The 21,604-nt window shown below is 39.6% G+C and overlaps 1 protein-coding gene across 3 annotated transcripts; it reads left to right on the top strand.

Annotated features, from left to right (window-relative positions):
- Positions 1-3,019: 3,019 nt before the first annotated feature.
- Positions 3,020-20,990, top strand: LOC308189994 (carbonic anhydrase 3-like). 3 transcript variants are annotated; one of them, XM_080580740.1, is made up of 8 exons: positions 3,228-3,405; positions 3,843-4,040; positions 9,745-9,863; positions 10,681-10,773; positions 11,690-11,755; positions 11,924-12,079; positions 16,018-16,149; positions 20,618-20,990. In XM_080580740.1, the coding sequence occupies exons 1-7, from the start codon at positions 3,360-3,362 to the stop codon at positions 16,135-16,137; spliced, it is 798 nt and encodes a 265-aa protein (XP_080436866.1). In that variant the 5' UTR covers positions 3,228-3,359; the 3' UTR covers positions 16,138-16,149; positions 20,618-20,990. The 3 variants fall into 3 exon arrangements, with proteins under 3 accessions (XP_080436867.1, XP_080436866.1, XP_080436865.1); XM_080580739.1 differs by lacking the exon at positions 20,618-20,990 and adding an exon at positions 17,228-18,012; XM_080580741.1 differs by lacking the exon at positions 20,618-20,990 and having other exon boundaries at positions 3,020-3,405; positions 16,018-17,202.
- The last annotated feature ends 614 nt before the right edge of the window (positions 20,991-21,604 follow it).

Genomic DNA, 21,604 nt, shown 5'->3' on the forward strand with positions numbered 1-21,604 from the left:
CATAGAGATCCCATTGAGAACATGTTAATATATTTTTTAATTTTTCTCCTATAACTTTCTCCCATAACACACCTATAGCTGTAAAAGCATTTATTGCCATGCTCTCTGCAAAAGTATTTCACTGAATCCAGTAGTCTCTGCATTGCAGGCATTGGCGCGTACATTGTAATCTGGTTTGTGGCAGGCTGGAATATGTCATTGTCCAATAGTGAATGTCATTTTGCTCTGTGAAAGCTCTTTGTTTCAACCTCCTCTTTAGACTAAATTTAATTGTGACTGTTCTCTTCTATTCAATCTGTGTATTTTCTTAAAACACTTCTCTAGTCTGTAATGTGTAGAGAACATAGGCCATGTCCACCAATAAAAAAGACCAACAAAGACTTTTAATAGTTTTCTCATACCAGAAGAGGAGATTTTCTGTTAGTAAGGTCAGTGTTTTTAAGTTATTCTTCTCAGGAACTTTCTGAGAAGGACAGGCATGAATATTTCACTGGGAGAGGTATGTTGGGGGACACTGTGCACCCTTGCAATCTACTAGTTATTATCTACTAATCTACTAGTCACATTTTCACTGTAAATACATAGATGCCTACCTAACAGTCCCAAAGTTTAATCCTGCCCCAACGACATGGCTGAACATGAAAAATGGTCTGATTGTGAGAAATGGGTGACCTGGGACAGGTTCCTTGGTGGGTGCAGGGCACATATTTGAAAAAACGGTGAAGTTGGGGAAATATTTGTATGTGGCAGGCGAGACACACTGATTACCTTCAATGCATATGTCTATATTCATGTACCAGAACTCCATTTATTTCTTTCTCTCTTCTTCCCCGATATTTTCTCACTGTGGTTTCCCTGACTTACCACTAATTTGGTTTTAAGAAGCAACATAAAATTGTTTTCACAAAAATAGGCTGAGAACCTGGAAAATGTGAAGAGAGATGGGCTCCAGCTGTTTGAATGCTGGACTGGAAGTAGAGGTGCTTATAATTGCTTTCCAGGGTGCTCTTCATAGTCCTGGGCTACTACAGATAGACTGTGATTATGTTTGCAATGTAGCTCTATCTAGAAGACAGGCAAGTGTCTGAGTCACCAGAAGATGCTGTGGATCTAGAGATTTGTCTGTGGGTCATGATAGTGAGAAAATGGTGGGAAATAGGAGTAACAAAATGAGGAAGAGGTGGGAAATAGTATGTGCTCTGTAAAGCATAAATATGTAGCTCCTGTGTACGGTGTTCATGGCCCCACTTTTCCTATTAAAAAGCTACTGGACTGCCTTGGGAGGCTCGAAACCTTCATCAGTTTTCTTGCCTTTGTTTGTGGCACATGCATATGTATTGTTCTTTGATTGACTTTGCTCTTTAGCTTCAATAACTCTTCTCATTTCTTGGTGTTTACCTCTCTGATGTGTATCTACAGAAAGCTGTCACTTCCCTCTTCCCCCTGTTTGCTATGCAAAGCACACTGAGCTTTTATAGACTCCTCTTGTAAAAGAGGTTCTTTGGTGCTCTGGTCTCCACAGCACCTGTTCCAAATCATCTTCATTCTGCTTTACTGAGCACACACACCAAGAAGCACAAACCTATTTCAGAGGAGGTCATACCAGCATCTCTCCAGCTCCAGTGTAAGTACCCGGCCTGATAAGCCCCGGTTTGTACCGGCTTTTTGCGAGCAGTCCCTGACCATGTTTACTGACATTGTATAACCAACAAATCCCACTCTTCCCCCTTCTCTTTCACTTCCACTTCGGATCAGAAACAAACAAACAAACAAACAAACAAACCTGTCAGCCAAGCCCATGATTCAGGACCATTGTGTTTCACTTTCTGCTACTGAATTTCATCCACTGTAGCTTACACAGTGTTCAGGGGTACTGGACTTTCCCATACGACAACCCCACACTTACAACCTGTGCCATCTGCATTTTTCTTTAATGGACTTGTACTTTTTCCCTACTTCAGTACTACTTATTAAGATAATTCCACTTCTTGTTATTCAGAAAGTCAACTAAAGCATAAACCACAGTAGTCCACCTTTCAGTCCAATATCTTTTCTTCTGCCCAGTTAGTCTGTCATCCATTTTACAACAGCGTGCTAGTGTCTGTATCTAACTCACCTAATAATTCCCCATGTGACAGAATAACAAATATTTTTCAGAAGTTATTTGAGTTCTGCGCGTCACATGCGTGTCACATAAGGAACGTGCACATGCTAACAAGTATGCTTACAATTTTAAGTGCACTTTGATGCATAACACCCTGCTAAATGAAAAAGAGAACAGAAGCAAAACAAACAGATCCTATGCTTAATTCGATAATGGAGACTTTATTTGCAGCAGGCAGGAGCTGGATCTTCAGCTAGGATGATTTTCACTTTCCAAAAATCCTTGCAGTAGGAAGCAGCACCTTTTTAAAGGCCAGGGACAACCGACACCACAGTTTTTGTGGGGAAGGTGTTTATGACAACAGTGGGAGACAGGGAGCAACACTGGATTCCAATTGTATATGTGGAAATTTTATAGGGAAGGGTGTGAATCTGTGATAACCATTTGCACGCAGAAGCTGTCAGACACAGTGCCTCATCCCCAGACGACCTCCAAACCGGTGCTGCACTGTGGATCAAGTGGGAAACACATTGCTAACGCAGTCCCCTCAGGAGACACCCAGCCTGATCTAACCTGAGGCAGTCTCACGGCAAGTGGGCTTTCCAGATAAGACCACACAAATTCCAGCAACCTCGGAGAAACACGAGGGCAACTGGCACCATGGCAGAGCATCTGGGGCAGGCCTGTATCAGCTGTGCACAGGTGAAGGGTGTGCACCGGTGTCCTCCTGTGTAAGGATAAGAACTGTGGTGACAGAACCCGTAACACTCCTCAGCCTCAGCCCGAGGAAAGTCCAAACTTGTGAAGAAACTGGACTGCTTGCTCTGGCAGCCCTGTAGCTCCTTCACACGTTTCCACACCCCACTCAGAGCTGGGAGAGGCGGCAGCAGAGCCGTCCCCTCAGCAGCCCTTCCCAGCACCGCCTCGGTGTGCCCCAGCCCCCGTGCCCCACCCAGGACGGCCGAGAACCGCCCCCCCACCGCCATCCCCTCCGTGCTCCCCACACATCGGGGCCTCCCCACACAGCGGATCCCCGGCCGCCATCCCCCCGTGCTCCTTCACGGCGGGGCGGCCCCTGACGGCGGGGCGGTGGCGGGCGGTACGAGGGAGCGCGGCTCTCCCCGCCCCGGGGCCCCGCTGTCCTTCTCGGCGGGGACGGGCATGGAGCTGGCGGCAGGGGATAAAAAGCCGCCGTCAGGCCCGGCCACCGTCCTGCCGGAGCTGCCGGGAGGGGCTGGGGCGAGGCAGCGGCACCATGATCAACCCCAACTACTACCCCTGGGGCTACGACAGCGACAACGGTGAGCTCCTGTCCGGCACCGGCTTTGCCCTGCAGTGGGGTGCCTGGGGCCGAGGCTAGGTGTCCCATCTGGGTCACCATCTGGGTGTACCCCGTCGTGTTTCTAGCCACTGCCGGGCTTTGAGCACACACCTTTCGTTTCCTCCCCCGGTGCGTTGTCAGGCACCTGCTGTGTAAGATCTGGGGGGTGCTGTGTGGGTTTGGGTTCAGCTGAATAACTTATGGTGTGTAATATGCGAGCTGGAATGAGCTAATTGTTTGTTGCACAGCTCTTGACAGGCCATGACTAACAGCCAGGTGATTAGTAACCCACTTGCGAATACATTTTATTTACGTTCCATAGCACGGCAAAGACAAACTTGCATTTGTTGTGAAACAAGTGCAATTCATACCTAGCTGGAAAAGGTTTTCATGATATTTCTCCGTATTTTTTTCTAGGACCAGAGCAGTGGCACAAAAATTACCCTATTGCCAAAGGACGCCATCAGTCACCTATTGAAATCAATAACAAAGAAGTGCATTATGATCGCTCCCTCCTGCCGTGGTTCGCTAGTTACGACCCTGGTGCAGCGAAGACCATCCTCAATAATGGGAAGACGTGCAGAATTGTATTTGATGATTCTTTCGATAGATCAGGTTAGTTACGTTTTTACCTTGAGCTGTTATGGTATATTAGCGAATATTTCTCAGACTGTGTGAAAGACAGTGCTCTGAATGCTCATGGCTGTAAGGAGGTCTTTATGTAGCACCTGCATGGCACATACAGGATACTGTGACCCCAGTGCCCCGCACAACTGGTGGGAAAGGCCTGTGACTACTTTTAAAGTCCATGGGTAAAATCCTAGGGAATGGAGAGAACTGCAGATAAGCTTGTTGCAGCATGAATTAAGGTGAAGGGTAAATTTCTGCACTTGCCACAGTGCTGTTGTGTTGCTTTCCAGGGGCCCATGCAGTCCAGGCTTTGCCTATGAGGACTGAAATCCATTTGAGGCTATTTGACATGACCAGCAGAACATCTGTAACTATGTATATGGCTGAAGTCACAATACTGGAAAACTGTACCCATGTAATTTCTGATAAATGAAGTACTGAACCAGATATCGCCACTAAGTCACTTTATTTAATCAGTTAAAACTCACTTCGACATTCATAAAATTTTGTCTTAATGAGGATAAGAAATTCCAGTATTTCAGTTTCCATGTCCAAAATATTTTACCGTCCAGAATCTTTTCTCATCACTCACAGTTAATACAAGAAGTAATATGCTGCATATATAATGCAGAGCTTTTAAGAGTTAGTGGGGCTATGTATTTTGAAAAGATGTGTCTGTTCTGTTCAACAGGTGCTAGAAGTATTTAGTTTGCGTTGGCATAACCATTGAAGTTTCATGTTGACACTGTTGGCTATATTTCAAAGGAAAAACATCCCATTAAAGTATGAAATGGCATTAGTACTAAGATAAAAGGGAAAAATCAAATGCATACCTCGTTCTTTATTCTTATATCAAGGTCAACAGAATTGTGTTATTATTTATAGCACATGAAATGGTAAGAAAAGGAAAAAGGAATGTCAATTTCAGTAAAGTAATAAAAAGTCAATCTTCTACACTGAACAGACTAATTTAACTACAGTATAAGCTTCTTTACAATATAACTAGGATTGACTGCTATAATTACTAAGCAGAATTTTGCTTATAGGTTTGTTGGTCTTAAATACCTACATGAACTAATTTAATTTAGATTAAATGACTTGGTTATCATAAAAACTGAGTATCAAAATGTGTGTAATGGACTAGGTAATACACTATCAAAAGTCACAAATGACTACGCCATCAAGAGTTTGATTACCTTTCTAGCAAAGTGGTAATATTTAGTGTTATTTGTATAAAAATATTATTCTTAGTATCAGATAGCATTAAACATAAGTAAAGACAGGTAGCTGTGGCATATGGGAAGACCTCCATGACCATTGCTTACTTCTTTTTTTTACCATCTCTTTTATTTGTTGGAACAGCATCAGATTTATGATTCTATGATTCTATATATCAATGGTTGCATCTCTTGCATTACTGTCAGTTATTGTTATAATTACTCAGATTGTGCATCATAGGGAGTATCCAGGTACAGCAATGTATAACACAGATGCAAAGCTGTGGCTAGAAAGAGAAGAAAGGTTTGGAACTTTCTGAATTTTTTTCAGATAAATTGCACAGTATCTGTTGTGTTCTGATCTCAGAAATAAAAAGTGACTCACTGGAAAAAAAAAAAAGTAGGTGTATTTCTCAACTCTTTGAAGGCAAGAAACATTCAGTGTTTATTGTTATGCCTTTTTGTGTTATACCATTGTCTGTAGAGTCTGTGGGTGGTGTTCCTTCTCTAATATAATGCTAATTGCAGGACAAATTCCACTGTGCATACTCCTACTGACTTGAGCAAGTTTGAAGCTTCTTGGATATGTATAGTGACTTATTTTCTGTGTAAAGAAACCACTTGCTGCATAATATATATAATAGCAATAACATCAAAATGAAGTTTTTATTCCTTTGGAACAAAACCATTCTATCTACCTATCTATTTATCTATCACTTTAGCTGAATTATTTCTGAGTTAGCCAGAAAACTAAAGGCTTTCTTTCTTTTCATAACTTTTTCGTTACAGTGGTCATACTTGTATCTGTAGTTACATCTAGGTTTTTAATAGTGATAGATGGAGTAGATGTAAACATTCCCTAATTGCTTAGTAGATTGCAAAGATGATAAAACAAATTACTATGCACCTCTCTCAGAGTTTTCCTTCTATCGTGTCTTCTCTGCCAGAAGAGCATTGAATATTCATCTTTTGGACAGTTTCTTAAACTCAAATTATTGGAGAGAAGTTTCTGGGAATAGTATAATCCAATGTAATTCACATTTTATATTGTAAAGGGCCCTGTTGCTGTTATCTTTGGAGCTACTCCAATACAAGCAATTGGAGAGTTTATCTCCAGCTATTTATAAATTATGCAGTACCTCAGTGCAGGCACACTTTTTTATAAGGCTACCCTGATGCTTTTTTGCAGAATCTCTTGATTTCTTATCAAAGGAATGTGTCCTTTTGGGAGTGGATGATGAAAAAAGAAGTTAAGCAGACGATTACTGTAAATAGTGAGAACTTTTGCTTATAGGTCTGTTATTAGCATGACAAGTGCTCGTGGGCACCATTTCCTAGAGTACCACCTTGTGGGAAACCTCGTTTATCTTTGCAGATGAGATTTTGATTATCAGCTTCTGGTGAATAAACAGTCATGTGTTGACTTGTTCCAAAACAATTAGTACAAAGCCCAGCAACTTTAATTAGAACTGGGAAGTCTGTCCATAGACCCTCCAGTTTTGGTTTATTCCTGCAAAAAGTTACTTAACATTTTGTGTACCGACTTTATGTTGGAAGAAGTCGGTGGGCATTACAAGAATAGCACAGCTAAATCCCCATGCTTGTGTACCCCGGTAGGCAGCATAGCTACCACTATACTTCATGGCTATACTGCGTACTTCTAAAGGCAGCAAAGTTAAATTCTTCCTTCGGTGCTTAGCACGTTTATCATTTGTGGTGTCTGCAGGAAGGTATAGAGTGCTAAGGAGCACTGCAGAGCTTGGGTCCGGGGGATGCAGGAGCTGAGTTTCTATAAATTTTGGACTTGCATGCTATTGTTGGTGGTACAAATGCTTGGACAGTCAAGGGCCTTCTGAGGCTATGGTTATGAAGTGGGTTGTCAGCTTTCTGCCCCTGGAGATGGGGATGCCAGCCCTACCTGAGATCATGAGGATGTGGGAGCTCACTGAGAGCAGGCTCTGATCCAGAAGCACAGAGCTGAAGTGGGGGTGTTGCAGTCAAGTAAAGGTCTCTGGCAGACTGGCAGAACTCCTCAGGGACTTCTCTTTTTCCCTGTCTGTCCCCTGAAGAGCACAAAGTTCAAATATGAACAAGAGCAATTCTTCTGCATATCTACTCACTGTTTACTCAAGGAAAAATTCAATGAGAAATGTGGAAGTATGTTCAGAAAGCTTTTAGCAAACACATTTGACCCCTGCAATTAGTCAGTGTGTTTAAGAACTGAGACCCTGTGTGAGCAGAGGATTTAATAATGGCTAAGATTTGTCACTGGCATTACAAAGCTGTAGTTTTTACACTGTTACATTCTGTTACAAAGCAGCATATATGCTGTTACAAAGCATAACAAAGGTGATGCATCCTTTTCAGTTGTCGAGCAGTAATACCTTACTAATTTAATTTCACTGTGGTTTACCAGTTCATTTTATGGATGCGGCAGCATGCAAGGGTCGTAAATCTTGCAGGAGCAGTTAATTTTTCTTGTGTTTATAAACACAACTCACTTCATGACTCTGCTTGGTTCCCCCTATGTTTTTCCATTTGACTTTCAAGGTACGCCTTCACAGCCAGCAGGGCAGACAGTTGTGTTGGCATAACTTTGCCAGTCCTACTTTAGCGAGACACAGAATTTGAGCAAGTGCTTCAGACTGACACAGCATTTTTGTTAGCGTTTTGCAGTGCCTGGTAGCAGGCACTGGTGAGGGTCAGTGTGCAAGCCCAGATAAAAGAGCAGTAGGACGAGAGTTTGCAATGATAAGGGCCCTGTAGGCACTAAAAAGTGCTGAATTCTTTTCTCCCGTGCTTTCTTGGGCTGGTGGTGCATTTTCCTGCAGTTAGGCCCTGTTATTCTGAGGGAGTCCCATAATTTCTACTTACTGTCATGTCATATATTTTCTATTTATTATACTACACACTTGCAATTAAATTAAAAAACAAAATAACAACAAAAAAGTTTTGTCCTTTGGGAGATATTGGTTTAGAGGCATCTTAGTCTTTGCATCATTCTATCTGCTGAAAGTTTGCTTAGCAAAATCCACTGCCTATTTATAGATGAGTGAAGCAGGAATGTGTTGGCATGAGGTGATGCAGAGCTTCACCTAATGCCCAATTGTCTGCTGATGGCCCATCTGTGGAAATAATGACACATTTTTACCTTAAACTGGATTATTTGGTCTTACAGATCTATCTTAATGGAGAATTGATGGCCTTGTCAGCTACTACTGTTACTGTGTCTGCACCAGCTGTGGTACTGAATGACTGTGGGAACAAGTAAAAGGAATTTGAGAGTAGCAGCTTGCTCTTAATATTCATTAAAGAATATTCTTGATGTCCTTAGTACTTTGTTTCTCAAGGTGATCAAGGATTTCATCCTTTATCTCTTCAGATTTAAGGATATTTTTCTTTACTGTACAAAAACCTGTTCCTGAGAACTGCTGAATGGTTTATAGGAATGCATATTCACTTCTATCTCCAAAAAAAGTGAATGAGAATTGAATATTTATTAGTATTTGGTGAATGTTGAGAGGTTCTTCCCTTTTTATTGTGAGCTCCTTTCAAATACTCTGCCTTCATCTGCTGTGTAAAAATGCTAAGATTATCTAGAGTGCAGGCTATTGCTTGTCACAGGCTGAACTTTTCTTTAGGAAGACAGTTTGCATTCTCGGTGATTGCTTTTCTGGCCCATTTGCTCCCTTCTTCCACAGCCAGAGGGAGCAGCCATTATAGCAGAAGCAGCATCAGTATTTTTGTAGTTTTTTAAACAAAGAAGTCATCATCTGCTGTAACAGATGCAATCTGTAGAATTTTGCAGGAATTTCTTTAACATCCAGCATTTCAGTAGCTGATCTTAGTCATGCCTATTTTTGTTTGCTTTCATATAGGTAAATATTAAATTTAGGTGTCTCATGTGTTTTTTTTTAATATAGGCCTAGCCAGTGGAGATGGAATCACACTGAATCAATGGATTCTGGAGAGCAATTCAGGTCACCATCTGCGGAGTGCCTACTTAAGGCAAGCAGAATTACTTCAGAGGCTTGACTGTTCTGATTAGGGGCTTAATTCAGTTACCCAAACATAGGTATCTCATGTCATTTTTGATGACCTAATGTAAATCGCCTTGCCTCCAGATACAGCTTTACAAATGTACAGTTATCCTACTGATTCTGTATCATATCTGCCAGCCCTGTGTAGATAGGCATAGCTCAGATGCTCACATTTATGTAAATTAATTAAAACAGTGGTCTCAATTGACTATTATGGAAGCCAGGCATGCATTTTCAGCTGCCTGTGAGTGGATGTAGCTGAAAACAGTTGCCTGAAGTGCTCTTGCAGATATCCAAGAGGTATGCAGTGCTCTGAGAATGTAGGAGCTCTGTACAGTAACTGTATGTAAATATTTTAAACGTATATTTCATAATTAAAAAAAAAAAAGAAAAATACCTGAGTCTAATGCTGATGCAGATTATCAATTGCAGTGTTGAGAGGTGGGCCACTTCCAGGAGTCTACAGGCTGCGTCAACTTCACTTTCATTGGGGTTCATCTGATGACCATGGCTCTGAGCATGTTGTGAATGGAGTGAGATATGCAGGAGAGGTAAGACTCACTGCTTCTTACTTTAAAATATGTTATAAAGTAGGATTTTCATTATTGTTCAGGGGGACAAGAACTGTCATTTGTCAGCATTTCAAATAGTTCTATTATCTTTATCTATCTGTGACATTTTCTTCTTCTGTAGATTCTTATAAATGTGAATTGCACTGATGTAATTCTTACTGTATAGTAAAATAAAAAATTTATATGTGCAACAAAAGTTTCCATGTTTTCAAGCCATTGTAGCTTGAAACAGAGGGCATCAAGACTGAATTAATGAGAAGCAATGGAAACTTACTAAAATGCTTTTCTGAAGATATAGTATTATGGTTAAAGTGTCAGACTGTAGCCACAGAAATGAGAAGGAATGCCTTACATTAATTTTCTACCTTTAGGATGGTAAGGGAAGATGAGGAGTGTAGATTAATAATATACAGAGCATATATTTTTATAAATTCTTTACTAGAGTTACTGTAATTTGAAAACTAAATGGAAATTAATTACATATTGGTAGATCACTTCTGAATTGTGGGTGGTCTGCCTGCCTACGTAAACATCTTGTCTATGTTCCTCATCTTTAGGATGAGACTTCTTTTAACACTGAGATGTTTGTAGTTCATTTTAAAGCAAAATAGTAGTCTAAATGGTAATATGACTTGTATAATTCATGTAGGAATTGTGGTCTAATTTTTTTGAAGGCTTAATCCTCATTCTTTATGGCTCCAAACTTTCACATAAACATGAAGAACTCTAAATTCAGCCTCTAATGGTTTGCAGTTCAATAATGGATCTCTTTATGTTTGTTTCTCTTTGTTTCCAGCTACATTTGTTACACTGGAATCCAAAATACAGTAATTACCTTGATGCTGTGAGAAGAACAGATGGTATAGCTGTTTTGGCCATTTTTTTGCAAGTAAGTAGAAGTATGTATTCCTTCTCTGTACTCCTACTGTACACATTCCTGTTCTTGCAGGGTTAAAAAGCAAAACCTTTTCAGTTTTTTTTTTCCGTATTTTCTATGGATTATACCACACTGAAGGGCTTGACTTTCAATAATGCATGCTTTTCAAGTTATAGAGCATGAGTCATGATATTTCCAATGGTGTTCAATACTCCACACACTTGTCCCAGCGGCTATAGTGTCACCATGTGGCTGGTGGAAACTGTAAATTCAGATGCATTTTTTCCTGCTTTAGGGACACAATATCAATAGTAGCCCTTGGACCAATAGCAATCAGTTGGTTTTTGTGCTAGTCATGGACTGATTTCAGGGACAGATACATCTTCTAGGCTTTTCATGAGCTTTCTACTAGGCAAAATGGACTAATCCTTTTTAAAAATCCTTTTTCGGGGCATGCAGTCTTAGCCTGAAATACCAGCCTTTGTTATGTCTTGTTTAATCAATATTCACCAGAGATAGATGGACATCTGTGTTGAGATCAGCAATTGCAAACAATAGATCTGACCATGAAGTCGTGATTTTAAACTAGAATGAAACTTTTTCCAAAGTTTGTACTTGAGTCTGGAGAGTTGGTGGTCTTTCTTAGGCTAAAATTCACTGTCAGTAGGAATAACGATATTAGGAAATTACCTGTGATGCTGGGTTTCTCTACTGATGTAATTTCCTCATTTGGATCATAATACCTGTTAGGGTACAGAGAGAAGGTACAGATGGCATACGTATCTTACTCAGCTGATAGGAGTGACAGGTTGGGTTGTTGTATTATAATTTTATAGTTAACATATGTTTGGATGCACATATTAAAAATATCAGAAAGGAGAGAACTGATCATCAGAACTCTGGTTTGCTCACGCTTTCTTCCTCACAGGTAGGGAAAACTCCTAAACCAGAGATGAAGAGAATTCTTGAAGAAATAAATGCCATCAAAACAAAGGTAACGATGGTGGAGTTTTTTTGGTTTGTTTGTTTTGTTTTGTTGATTGTTGGGAATTCTCAGGACAAAACACATCAAGTGGCATGACTTCATAATTTTCAAATTCTATGTCAGAGCTAAATCTTTACTTAATTAGAGCTGTTGAAAATGTTGTTTGTTTGTTTTAAGGGGAAAGAAGCTCCTTTTCCAAACTTCGATCCTTCAATTCTTTTCCCTAAATCTCGTGACTACTGGACATACCATGGTTCTTTCACTACTCCACCTTGTGAAGAGTGCATCACTTGGATTATTCTTAGAGAGCCTATCATAGTCAGCTCAGACCAGGTAAACTTCAATTAGATGATATTTTACCCACCTCTTTTTAGTTACATGCAGTAAACTGATCTTATCTTTTGATAATGAAAATGCTTACTGGATTCTGTGAGAAATTGCTTGATTAAAAAGACAGTAAAGAACGGAATGCCTTAGAAACTATCTTGGGGATCCATAGGGAATCTGCAAAAATCTTCAAAAGACTGCAGTCTACAACCTAATATATGCAATCAACCTATTAGACCCACCTCCTTAACTGTCTCTCTATGACTTCTGCATTAACATTCTCCAATTACTATTCCTCTACTGGGAACAATTGATTGTTTCCCAGCCCATGTCAGAAAGGTTGTTCAAATCTACAAGCGTCAGAGACCTTTATAAATCAGTAAGGTCAGAACACAGTGTAGCTGGTAAGAGTTTATAGCTGCAGAACTGGTAGCAAGCAGTAGTTACTATTTATGAGAGTTCTTGCCCTCATGGGCAAGAGATCCCTTGTGACATCAGCTAAAGAAAAGAGGTAGTTCTCTTTCTGTTCTTGTCTCTGTGTTCCCATGGTATTAACTCTTGCTAGTAGTTAAGGGTGGATCTGGATGTGGCTCATACACTTTATTTTACACAGAGCTCAAAACCCTGCATTACCCCCAGACCCATTGTAGGAAATCTCTAACCATTAACCTGTGTTCTGCAGCCATTTAAATCGGAACATTGAAGCATTTGGCTGAAGGTTATTGTTGGGTTTGCACCAACAGCTTTGATTATGTAGGATTTTTTCAATCATTTATGTTCTCTCAAGCTTCCTTAGGTAAAGCCTTATTGTTTTTCATGATGTTTGACGGCAATCACTGGAAAAATTACAAAATAAAGCTGCTATGAAAAAGTGACCATCTGCAATGAAATGCAGTGGGTCAGACTAATAATAAACAGGTACCATAACTATGTTGCACTGAATGAAGCCAGAGTCCACAGAGCTCATCTAATGCAGCTTGGCATTTCCAACTTTTTGAACATTTTACTTTGTAAATGTGTTTTATGGCATGTTTCTTTCAAAAACATATTTTATCAGAATATAAATTTGATAGGTTTGTTGAATCTGTCAGCCCCACCTTCTGGATGATCTCAGGTACTCAAGAAAGTTATGGAAGTGTGTTACCTGCTTGATACTCATGCTTGTATCTTTACAAACAGGAGAAGCATCAGAAAACTATAATTTCGCATTAACTTGAAAACCTTCTCTGGTCATTTACTATGAAGCGGTATTTCTTGTTAATGTTCATTTCCCCCCAGTCACATTTATAGAAATTTGAATTCTTTCCTTCATCACATTTCAGCCAGTGACTAATACCACACAAGTCAGTTTTCTCATCTGAGATTATTCCTCTGTTTAGCAGACTGTAATGATATGATATCACCAATTTCAAGACTCCACAGTGAGAAAATGAACATTAATCAAGTGACTGACACGTTAAGTAGGTGTTATATATGGACACATAACTTTTCATCTTAAGTCCTCAGGGTGATAAGGCATTTCATTGTATTCATTGATGTCCATGTATCACAAAAAAATCTGTTTGCTACTACTTTGCATTTATGTGGCTCTTTATCTTTCAAATAATAGAACTCAGGTATGATGTGAACCTTAGCTGGCAAGAGGTGAAATATGGTAATGTATTCATATAACTTACAGCTTAATTTTCACAGTTTATGGATTTGGTCTGCCTCCTGTTTCTCTGCCCATCCAAAAATTAAAATATATGGGATACTTTGAAGCTGGTACTTGTGTGAAAAATACTGGCTCTGGCTGGTTTCTACAAAATAAATCTGCTTAAAGATTTATATTATAGAAGATCAACTACAAATTTTGTTAGGGAAGGTGTAGTCATTACTGAGCATCTCTGATTTAAAATGTGTTTTGCAAGGAATATCTGATCACATCATTGATCCAGCTTCATGAGAAGAGTTTCTGATCACCCCTGTATTTGGGTTATGGTCTTTTTTCAGCTTATCTGAAGTTAGTGAGTCTTGGGAGACGTATAGGCAGATCTCTAACTGACCCTACTGCAGAAAAAATGGAGCATCTAAGGTAAAAAGGAAGTTTTGACATATAGATGGGACATCATCAGCTCTTTCCTGAGATTACTCTTTTCAGCCAGAATTAGCACTGTATGTGAAGAGCTGTATGCAAGTGCAATAGAAAGACTTGCCTTATTCCAGAGTGTCTGCAGTCTAAATAATGCATTCATAGGAAAGGATCATGTTACCAATTATTTCTAATCCTAGAAGGTGTGCCACCATCGCAGCCCTGTTAACAGTGCTTATTTGAAGTGCATATGCATTTGGATCACTTGGATGCTTTTGCAGCCAGATGGTAGTAGCATATTAGCCACAAGGATAAGTGCAGGCGCTGGTAATCAGTACTCTGTAGGAAAAATCAATTCGCCAGAAATCCCTGTGAGATGTAGAGAGGGTGGCCTAGCTGCTCAGGTTACATTTAATGAAAGGATAGGAACTTAACTGTGGAATTCCTCTATCCAATTACAGGCTAATTTTTTTCACCTTTATGTAGTTATAGCCTGGATATATGTATGTATGTATTTATTTATTTATTTAAACTCAGTGTAGGGTGTCTTCCACAAAGCAAAAAGCATCAGTCTCTTCTCTAACTGTACTTTTTCAGCATTACCAAAACTGATGAACTATTTTTCTCTCACAGTTCTCATACAAATTGTTCCTCATCTGAAATCTGGAACTCAGTTTCAGATGAATAATCCAGCTGATGCACATTATACTGATTATGAATGTGACCCTCACATATCATTTGTCAGGCAAACTGAGATGGTTGGCTTTTCTCAGCCACATAGTGAAGAGCAGTGTTGAGATGTGTGCGCTAGCTCAGTCCATAAACTGGAATGAGTATAGTCACTGTGAACACAGTTTTTACAGCCCAGACAGAAGTTCCAGTTCCATTGGGCTTGAACTCAGTACTATATAAGGTAGGTACATCAGAGTATTGAAGCCAGTTATGAGCCAATTTGATGTGTGCCACGCATGGGGTTACATTTTTAAGTGTATGCACAGAAAAATGTATGCAGTCCTCTTCACAGTAAGCCATTCAGAACGTGAAATGTCAAGTGTCTGAATCACAGCTGATATGCTTCCTATCTAATGTCATGCACAGCAGTGGCAGCAAATGAATATAATGTATCTGTGAGTGGGTGTGTGTTTTGCTTCCTTTGAAAATCTGAAAGTTGTAGAGGAAGACCATTATGCAGTTCTGAAGAGGATGGGCAAAATTTTTACAGCATCCCTCAACAGAAATATACCTTGATTTAAAAAATGACCAAAAAAGTGAAGCTGCAGACACTATTTACAAACTGTCTGAAAACTTGACCAAGTCATCATCCAGGTTTATATTCCTGTCACTAGTAATGAATTTTTTCTGTGTTACTGCAGCAGAATTTATCCTCTGCTACAGACCCACCACAGAAGTGAACAATTAGTTTATAATTTAGTTTAAAATTTAGTCTTAACACCTTTCAACTCCAGTGGCTACTTAACAATCAGATGTTAAGGCAGGGTTAGAGTAGAAGTTTATTAGGACATAGGCTGCTCTATTCACATATTCCGAGGACTTCTTACTATTTCTGTAGCTGTACGCAGTTCTGTAGACAGCACATAAGTGATGGTACTTAACTTCTCACAATCCTGTTCACATAGGACCCATTGTTTTGTCTCTTGACTATTTCTAAGAATATCAGTGCTAGAAAAAGAAGGTGAGTACAGTTCTTGTGGTGATGGTGTGAAGGACATCCTCACAACTTTGAAGGAGGTTTTCTCCCCAGCTTCTGGGGCTGGGTGAGCCTCCTTGGTTTAACTGGGCTGGGTTTAACTTGGGCTGTGGATTTGATCCTCAGGGATTTCTGTCATGACACTTCGATATTGCTCTCCTGCAGATGGCAAAGCTCCGTAGCTTATCCAAGAATGCTGAGAATGAACCTGATCTCCCCCTGGTCGATAACTGGCGCCCAACTCAGCCTCGGTATTTCAGGATGGTGAGCGCATCATTCCTTTAGGACCTGGTTCAGGTTGGTTTTTCCCGAGTGAGGTGACCTCTAGAACTAGAAGATGGTCTTGTTTTGGGTTATTTGTTACATTTAGACGGAACTCCAGCTGTATGTTTGGAGGCTGAAACATTGAGTTGTAAAAAGGGAATTTCACTTTCAGAGGGCAAAATTTACATAGGAAAATCCTATCATTAAACTGGAAAGAGAGAATCTGTTTGGCTCTTCATTACTGCTTTAAAATTAGCTTTTGGTATGAGTATGAAGGACGAAAGAAGATGCTACTAACAACTATAAAAGCATTTCCTATTGCCCACATGTCCCTTGGTGCTTGTCTTGCTACAAACTAAAGATATTGCAGTTGTTTTCAGCATAAAACCATATTTTTCAGTAAATGTTTTCAGATTAAGCATATTCTGCTCTGAGCTTCACCAGTTTTGCACATTAATAGATGAGATCGCTCTTTTGGTATTTGATATTCACATAAAATATGAAAGGATAGAAAACTGATTCATTACCATTGATAGCAAAATCAGCATTTAACTTCTTAAAACAAAGGACAAGTGTAACAGGACAGGTAGAAACCTATTCTGAAAGTAGTATTCACTGAATCATACTTAGTTAAAACCATGGAATTGGGGAAGATTTGTTTGTATTTATGTCACAACTGGTTGTCCATATTAAACGATTAATTTGCATTTTAATGTTGTGGCAATCAGTGACATGGATTTTGAGGACTTTATCTTAGTATCCTGAATATATGTTTTTTCATGTATGCAATTAGCTTTTATGTGTTAAAAGGATATTAAGATAGCAAGAGTTATTATTTTTTTAGTATTTTTTTTAGGCAAATTCTTTGTTCATGTGCAAATATAATTGATTCTGCTATCAATGAGATTTGTGCATAAATATCTGAAACTACAGTTTGAGTCTTCTAATCAAAAAGCAGTTGACCAGGGTGTTCTTGTCTTTTGTTTTGGAATCAAGAACAATGAAGCAGGATTGTAAGCCTATACTTGAAATAAAAGTATCTCTGCATTAAGAAATGCAACATTAATAAATACATTTACTTAAGAATTTGTTTTGTATGTTTTTTTTCCAGTTTTGGGAACATACAAAAATAATAATTCTGTAGAAGTACTTGTCGATGTCCTCTATAATATGCCTTCATGGAAATTGAGGATGGATGGTATCTTTTTCAGATGGCTCTTTGAACCACAAGAGTACTGATATTTTATGTGACCGCAAGGGAATAGCATCTTAAATGTGCTACATGCTTGAGAGATCTATATCAATTCTTTCAATGAGATCACACTATTGTGGCAATGGCTTTCATGTAATATCATATGAATCAACCAACCCCTTGACAAGCTGATTGTACAACAGAGAAGTTCAATGTGTATTTAAGACTGTTAATCTGAACTGTAATTAAGATTCAGCTCCAGAAATACAAATTAGCTACTGCTGTGTCATGAATAGATTCTTAGCTGCCACATTCTAGGGCAGGAGGAAGTTGCTGAGCTCCTTGATGTGACATGGGATATGCATACTGTCTCCAGATTCCTCATTGTGAAAATTTCTGGACCATGTCCTCACTTCTGTTTCTTTCTTCAAACAGGTAGTGTGTTGGTTGGGAAATTTCACTTAGTCATTTTTAGCTTTTTCCCAACTGATTTTCCAAATGTGTTGCGTTGTGGTGTTCGTGTTTGTGCTTTTCATTTGTAGCCATATTGTGAAATGATTCAGATAAGTTAACGCTGTTTATGTTGCATGTATGCATTTCTGAGTTAGATTGTCTTACATATACTTCCACTTGAATGAATGACTTATATCAGTGAAGCCTATGGTGGTTCCTGTGTTTGAAAACAAATATATTTATTTTTTAAATACTTGATTAAATGTATTTTCTTCTCAGCTGGGTCATTCCAGGAGGGCTCAAAGCATAGCTTCCTATTTGAACACCAGTACGCAACACAGTATTAGCTACAGGGATAAGAACATGTCCTGATGCATACAAATATGAGAAAACAATACTATAAACACTTCTTTTCTCCAGTCAGTTCTGTGGTGTATGTCCTGTGAATTAGAAGATAGGCTATTTTATAATAACAACTAAGTTGTATATCTAAAAGCTTAGAGTAGGCTTTATCTTTCTTGCAGTTTATGACAATGCAAAACTGGGACATGCAATCTCAGGTTTTTTTTAATTATATGGTGCTTTCCCAGACACACTTTGTGAAGGAGCTGTCTGGGTTCTGTAAATGAAGCTGAGGTCAGCCTCATCCTTTAGAATCACATTTATTAGCTCTTTTAAACTTGCAAGCCGAGTTACCTCTAAAAAAAGTGTCATTTGAATTTCTCATGTAGGTGCTTCCATAGTACTTTTATTCATAATTAGTAAAAGGTAGAATAAATTAGGCTCAGGACTGTTTTCCCTCAGTTGCAGATATGAGACTGTGTGCGCATATGGGCTTTAGCAGTTGTTTTGCAGACATCCTTCCTAAGTCCAAGGGACTGTCTGAGGTAATGGATGACATCAAGAACACAGTGGTTCAGCAAGCATCAGGAAAAAAAAAGAAAAGTGTAGGAGTAGAAAGAAAACAGAAAGCTAAAGAATGGGGGTGGCAGGGCACTGAAGTTGTAAATTGAGCTGTAAATTGAAAGTATGAGGAGATTAAGGAGAGGTTTGAAGGCAGCAAGGGAGGAAATGTGGGGTGGGGTGAGTCAGCACTTAGAATGTGTTCATGTCTGATGCAATTTTCCCTCCCCTCTGGCCACGTTCATTGTTATTTTACAGATGTCCTCCCATGCCTTTAGCTTGCAGCTTTCTGTAACTATAAGAAAATTAATCACTGATATGACTGAATTCATGAACACGGGTCACTGTAGTCAAAACATCCCACACATCTCACTTCTATCTGCACATTTCCTCTATGGGGGTGTAGTTCTAAGCACAGTGAGAGCAGGGAGCCCCAGCTGTCTGTTTTTTATCAGAAATACCTGCTAAAAAGGGAGAAAAAAAAAATCATCTAGGTCAGGTAGAAAACAGTGAGTTACTATATTTTATTTTATATGGCTTATATGCATGACTATATTTGGCTGTATTAAGTGCTAATGAGGAACAGTCCTTTTAAAGCAGAAATGCAGACATGAAACATTCAGCCACACTGCAAGGTTCATGGACAGCGTCTTCTCCAAGTCCCTGTTCATCTGCTGCAGATGTCACAAATAATTCAGCTGGGTCTAGGTCTGTGGTGCTGCAAGTCTTCCTGAAGCTTGAAACACTCTAAAGGCACAGGTGTACCTGTGGTCACTGGCATACTTGAAAATGAGTAAGAAGGTATATATGGAAAGAATCATAGCTTCTAAACCAGAAGCTTCTGGCTTTTAAACCAGAAGCTCCACAGCAGTGTTTTCCAAAGCAGAAAAGGCCATGAAGGAATAGGGTAAAGTGGGAAGAGTCAGGACACAAGACAGTCAAAGCAGCACAACTGGCCTTTGTGTATTTCTGTATTTGCTGTGTGTTTTCAGACTTTGATTTATGGCTAGCAATTTGCCTCCTTACTCTCTTTCAAGATACCCAATGTAAAATCAAGACTAAGCAAATATTAGTATTATCTATGAATGAGATAAGGGGAGAAGGATGGGAAAAGCAGATAATAAGATATGAAAAAGAGAGGAAGATTAATCCCCCGAGCGTGTCTGAAGATTGTTTTATTCCTTTTTATTATGACTTGCGATTAAATTACTTCTCTGAAAAATCTGAGGTATCCAAGTAAATATCTCATTCTTTTTGTAGCATTTCTTAGAGAGGAAGATGCTAACTTGTGGCAGCAGCTGAATAGAGTGGTTTGTACAGCCTGATGTACGTTGATTTGGTGGGGAATTCATTCTGTCCCCCAGCTACCCTGGTTCTGTTGCCTTATTCTGCAGAGCGCACTTACAGGCTTTGTGCAGAAAACAAACACACTATGCACAGTGGGACCAGTTTCTAAGTTTTGGGCTTGTGGATGAATCACAGTGGTGCTCTGCAGTCTGTGCTGCTTCCCAAGTAGCAGTCGTGGGCTGTCTGCATTTGAGCTTTTGATTTGCAGTACACATGGCGCCAGATCTGTTCCCATAGTCTCATCTTATCAACGTGAGTATTACTAGATACTACCCCCATGGAAAACAACAGGATCACATTCTCACTGAAATACCTCAATTTACATTCCCTCCTCATGTGCTTGGGGAAAATGTCTAGTTTTCAGCCACTTCAAAGATAAGCATGTGGAAACTCATTTCATAGATGTAATTTCACTCCCCAAAACTTGTGGGTTTTTTGGTTGTTTTGATGTAGGGTTTTACTATGACATCTTTTCATGAAAAACACAGCCCTTACAGCTAGAATCAGGCTGTTGTGCATTTTTTGTGTTCTTGTAATAAAGCATCCTATGGTGAATATTTGTGATCACAAGAAATGATTGGCACAGGTGTTCTGTCCTGTTCACAGGCGGTTTTACAGCAGTGACATCTCTCTTGGCCTGAATTCTTCAATCTGTCAGCTGGAGAAATCCATCCTTCTAGAAGGACATGCGATAATCCCTAACCATGGTCATTAGAGAACATATCACGCCTCCAGTGGAACACGCTGGCTCAAGCTGGAACATGTCTGGCTTGTTTTGGATAATGTTTGACTCCATTGCCTCAAAGCCTTTTTCACATAGAACTATGACTCTGTGCTTTTAAAGCACTATCTGTGTATCTATCTATCTGAATGTATATCCATACATACATGAAACACATGCATGCTATGTAAATAAGCATTATTACTGTTTGGGTTTTCAGGACTCCTGAAACACGAAAGGGTCAGATTCTGTCTCTTGAAACCAGGAGTGTACCTCATTGGTAAGTGGTGACACGGGCATACCAAAGGCATGGGACTGATTAAAGACCACTTGAGGGAACCTGAGCAGATAACTTTGAGAAAGGTGGCTGTGGCTTTTGTCCTTTATGTGCTACAACAAGACAGAGACTTGGTGATCCCACACGGAAGCACAGGGCAGCTTGGATTAATATCCACACTTACACAAAACACAAGATGGTTGCCTAGTTGCAGAGCACATGTGGTTGTCTGAAATAGATGCGATGAAACAGATTCTTCTTTGCACTGAACCTGCATTCTTGCCTTGCATACCTGTGGGAAAAAGTGTGTGCAAAAAGTGTTGTGTGTTTCCTGGGTTTACTTCTCTTAATGCCAGTGTACTTGTTCTACTCTTCAGTAGTGGGGCTGAGTATTGTCTAGAGTTTGTGATTCTCTACAAAAACAAGGTGAGGAAAATGGATGCAGAAATCTGTGGAACCATGTCAGTAAGTCTCCTCTGGAAACACTTGGAAATCTCTAGCCCCAGGATTTTATGCACTGGATAATATTCCAAAGATTATGGTACATGGTAGGGAGGTTTCATGGTTATTGCAGTTCACAGTAAATGATCAGATC

Source organism: Anser brachyrhynchus (assembly GCF_964034855.1).
Source record: "Anser brachyrhynchus genome assembly, chromosome: 2".
Taxonomy (NCBI): Eukaryota; Metazoa; Chordata; class Aves; order Anseriformes; family Anatidae; genus Anser; species Anser brachyrhynchus.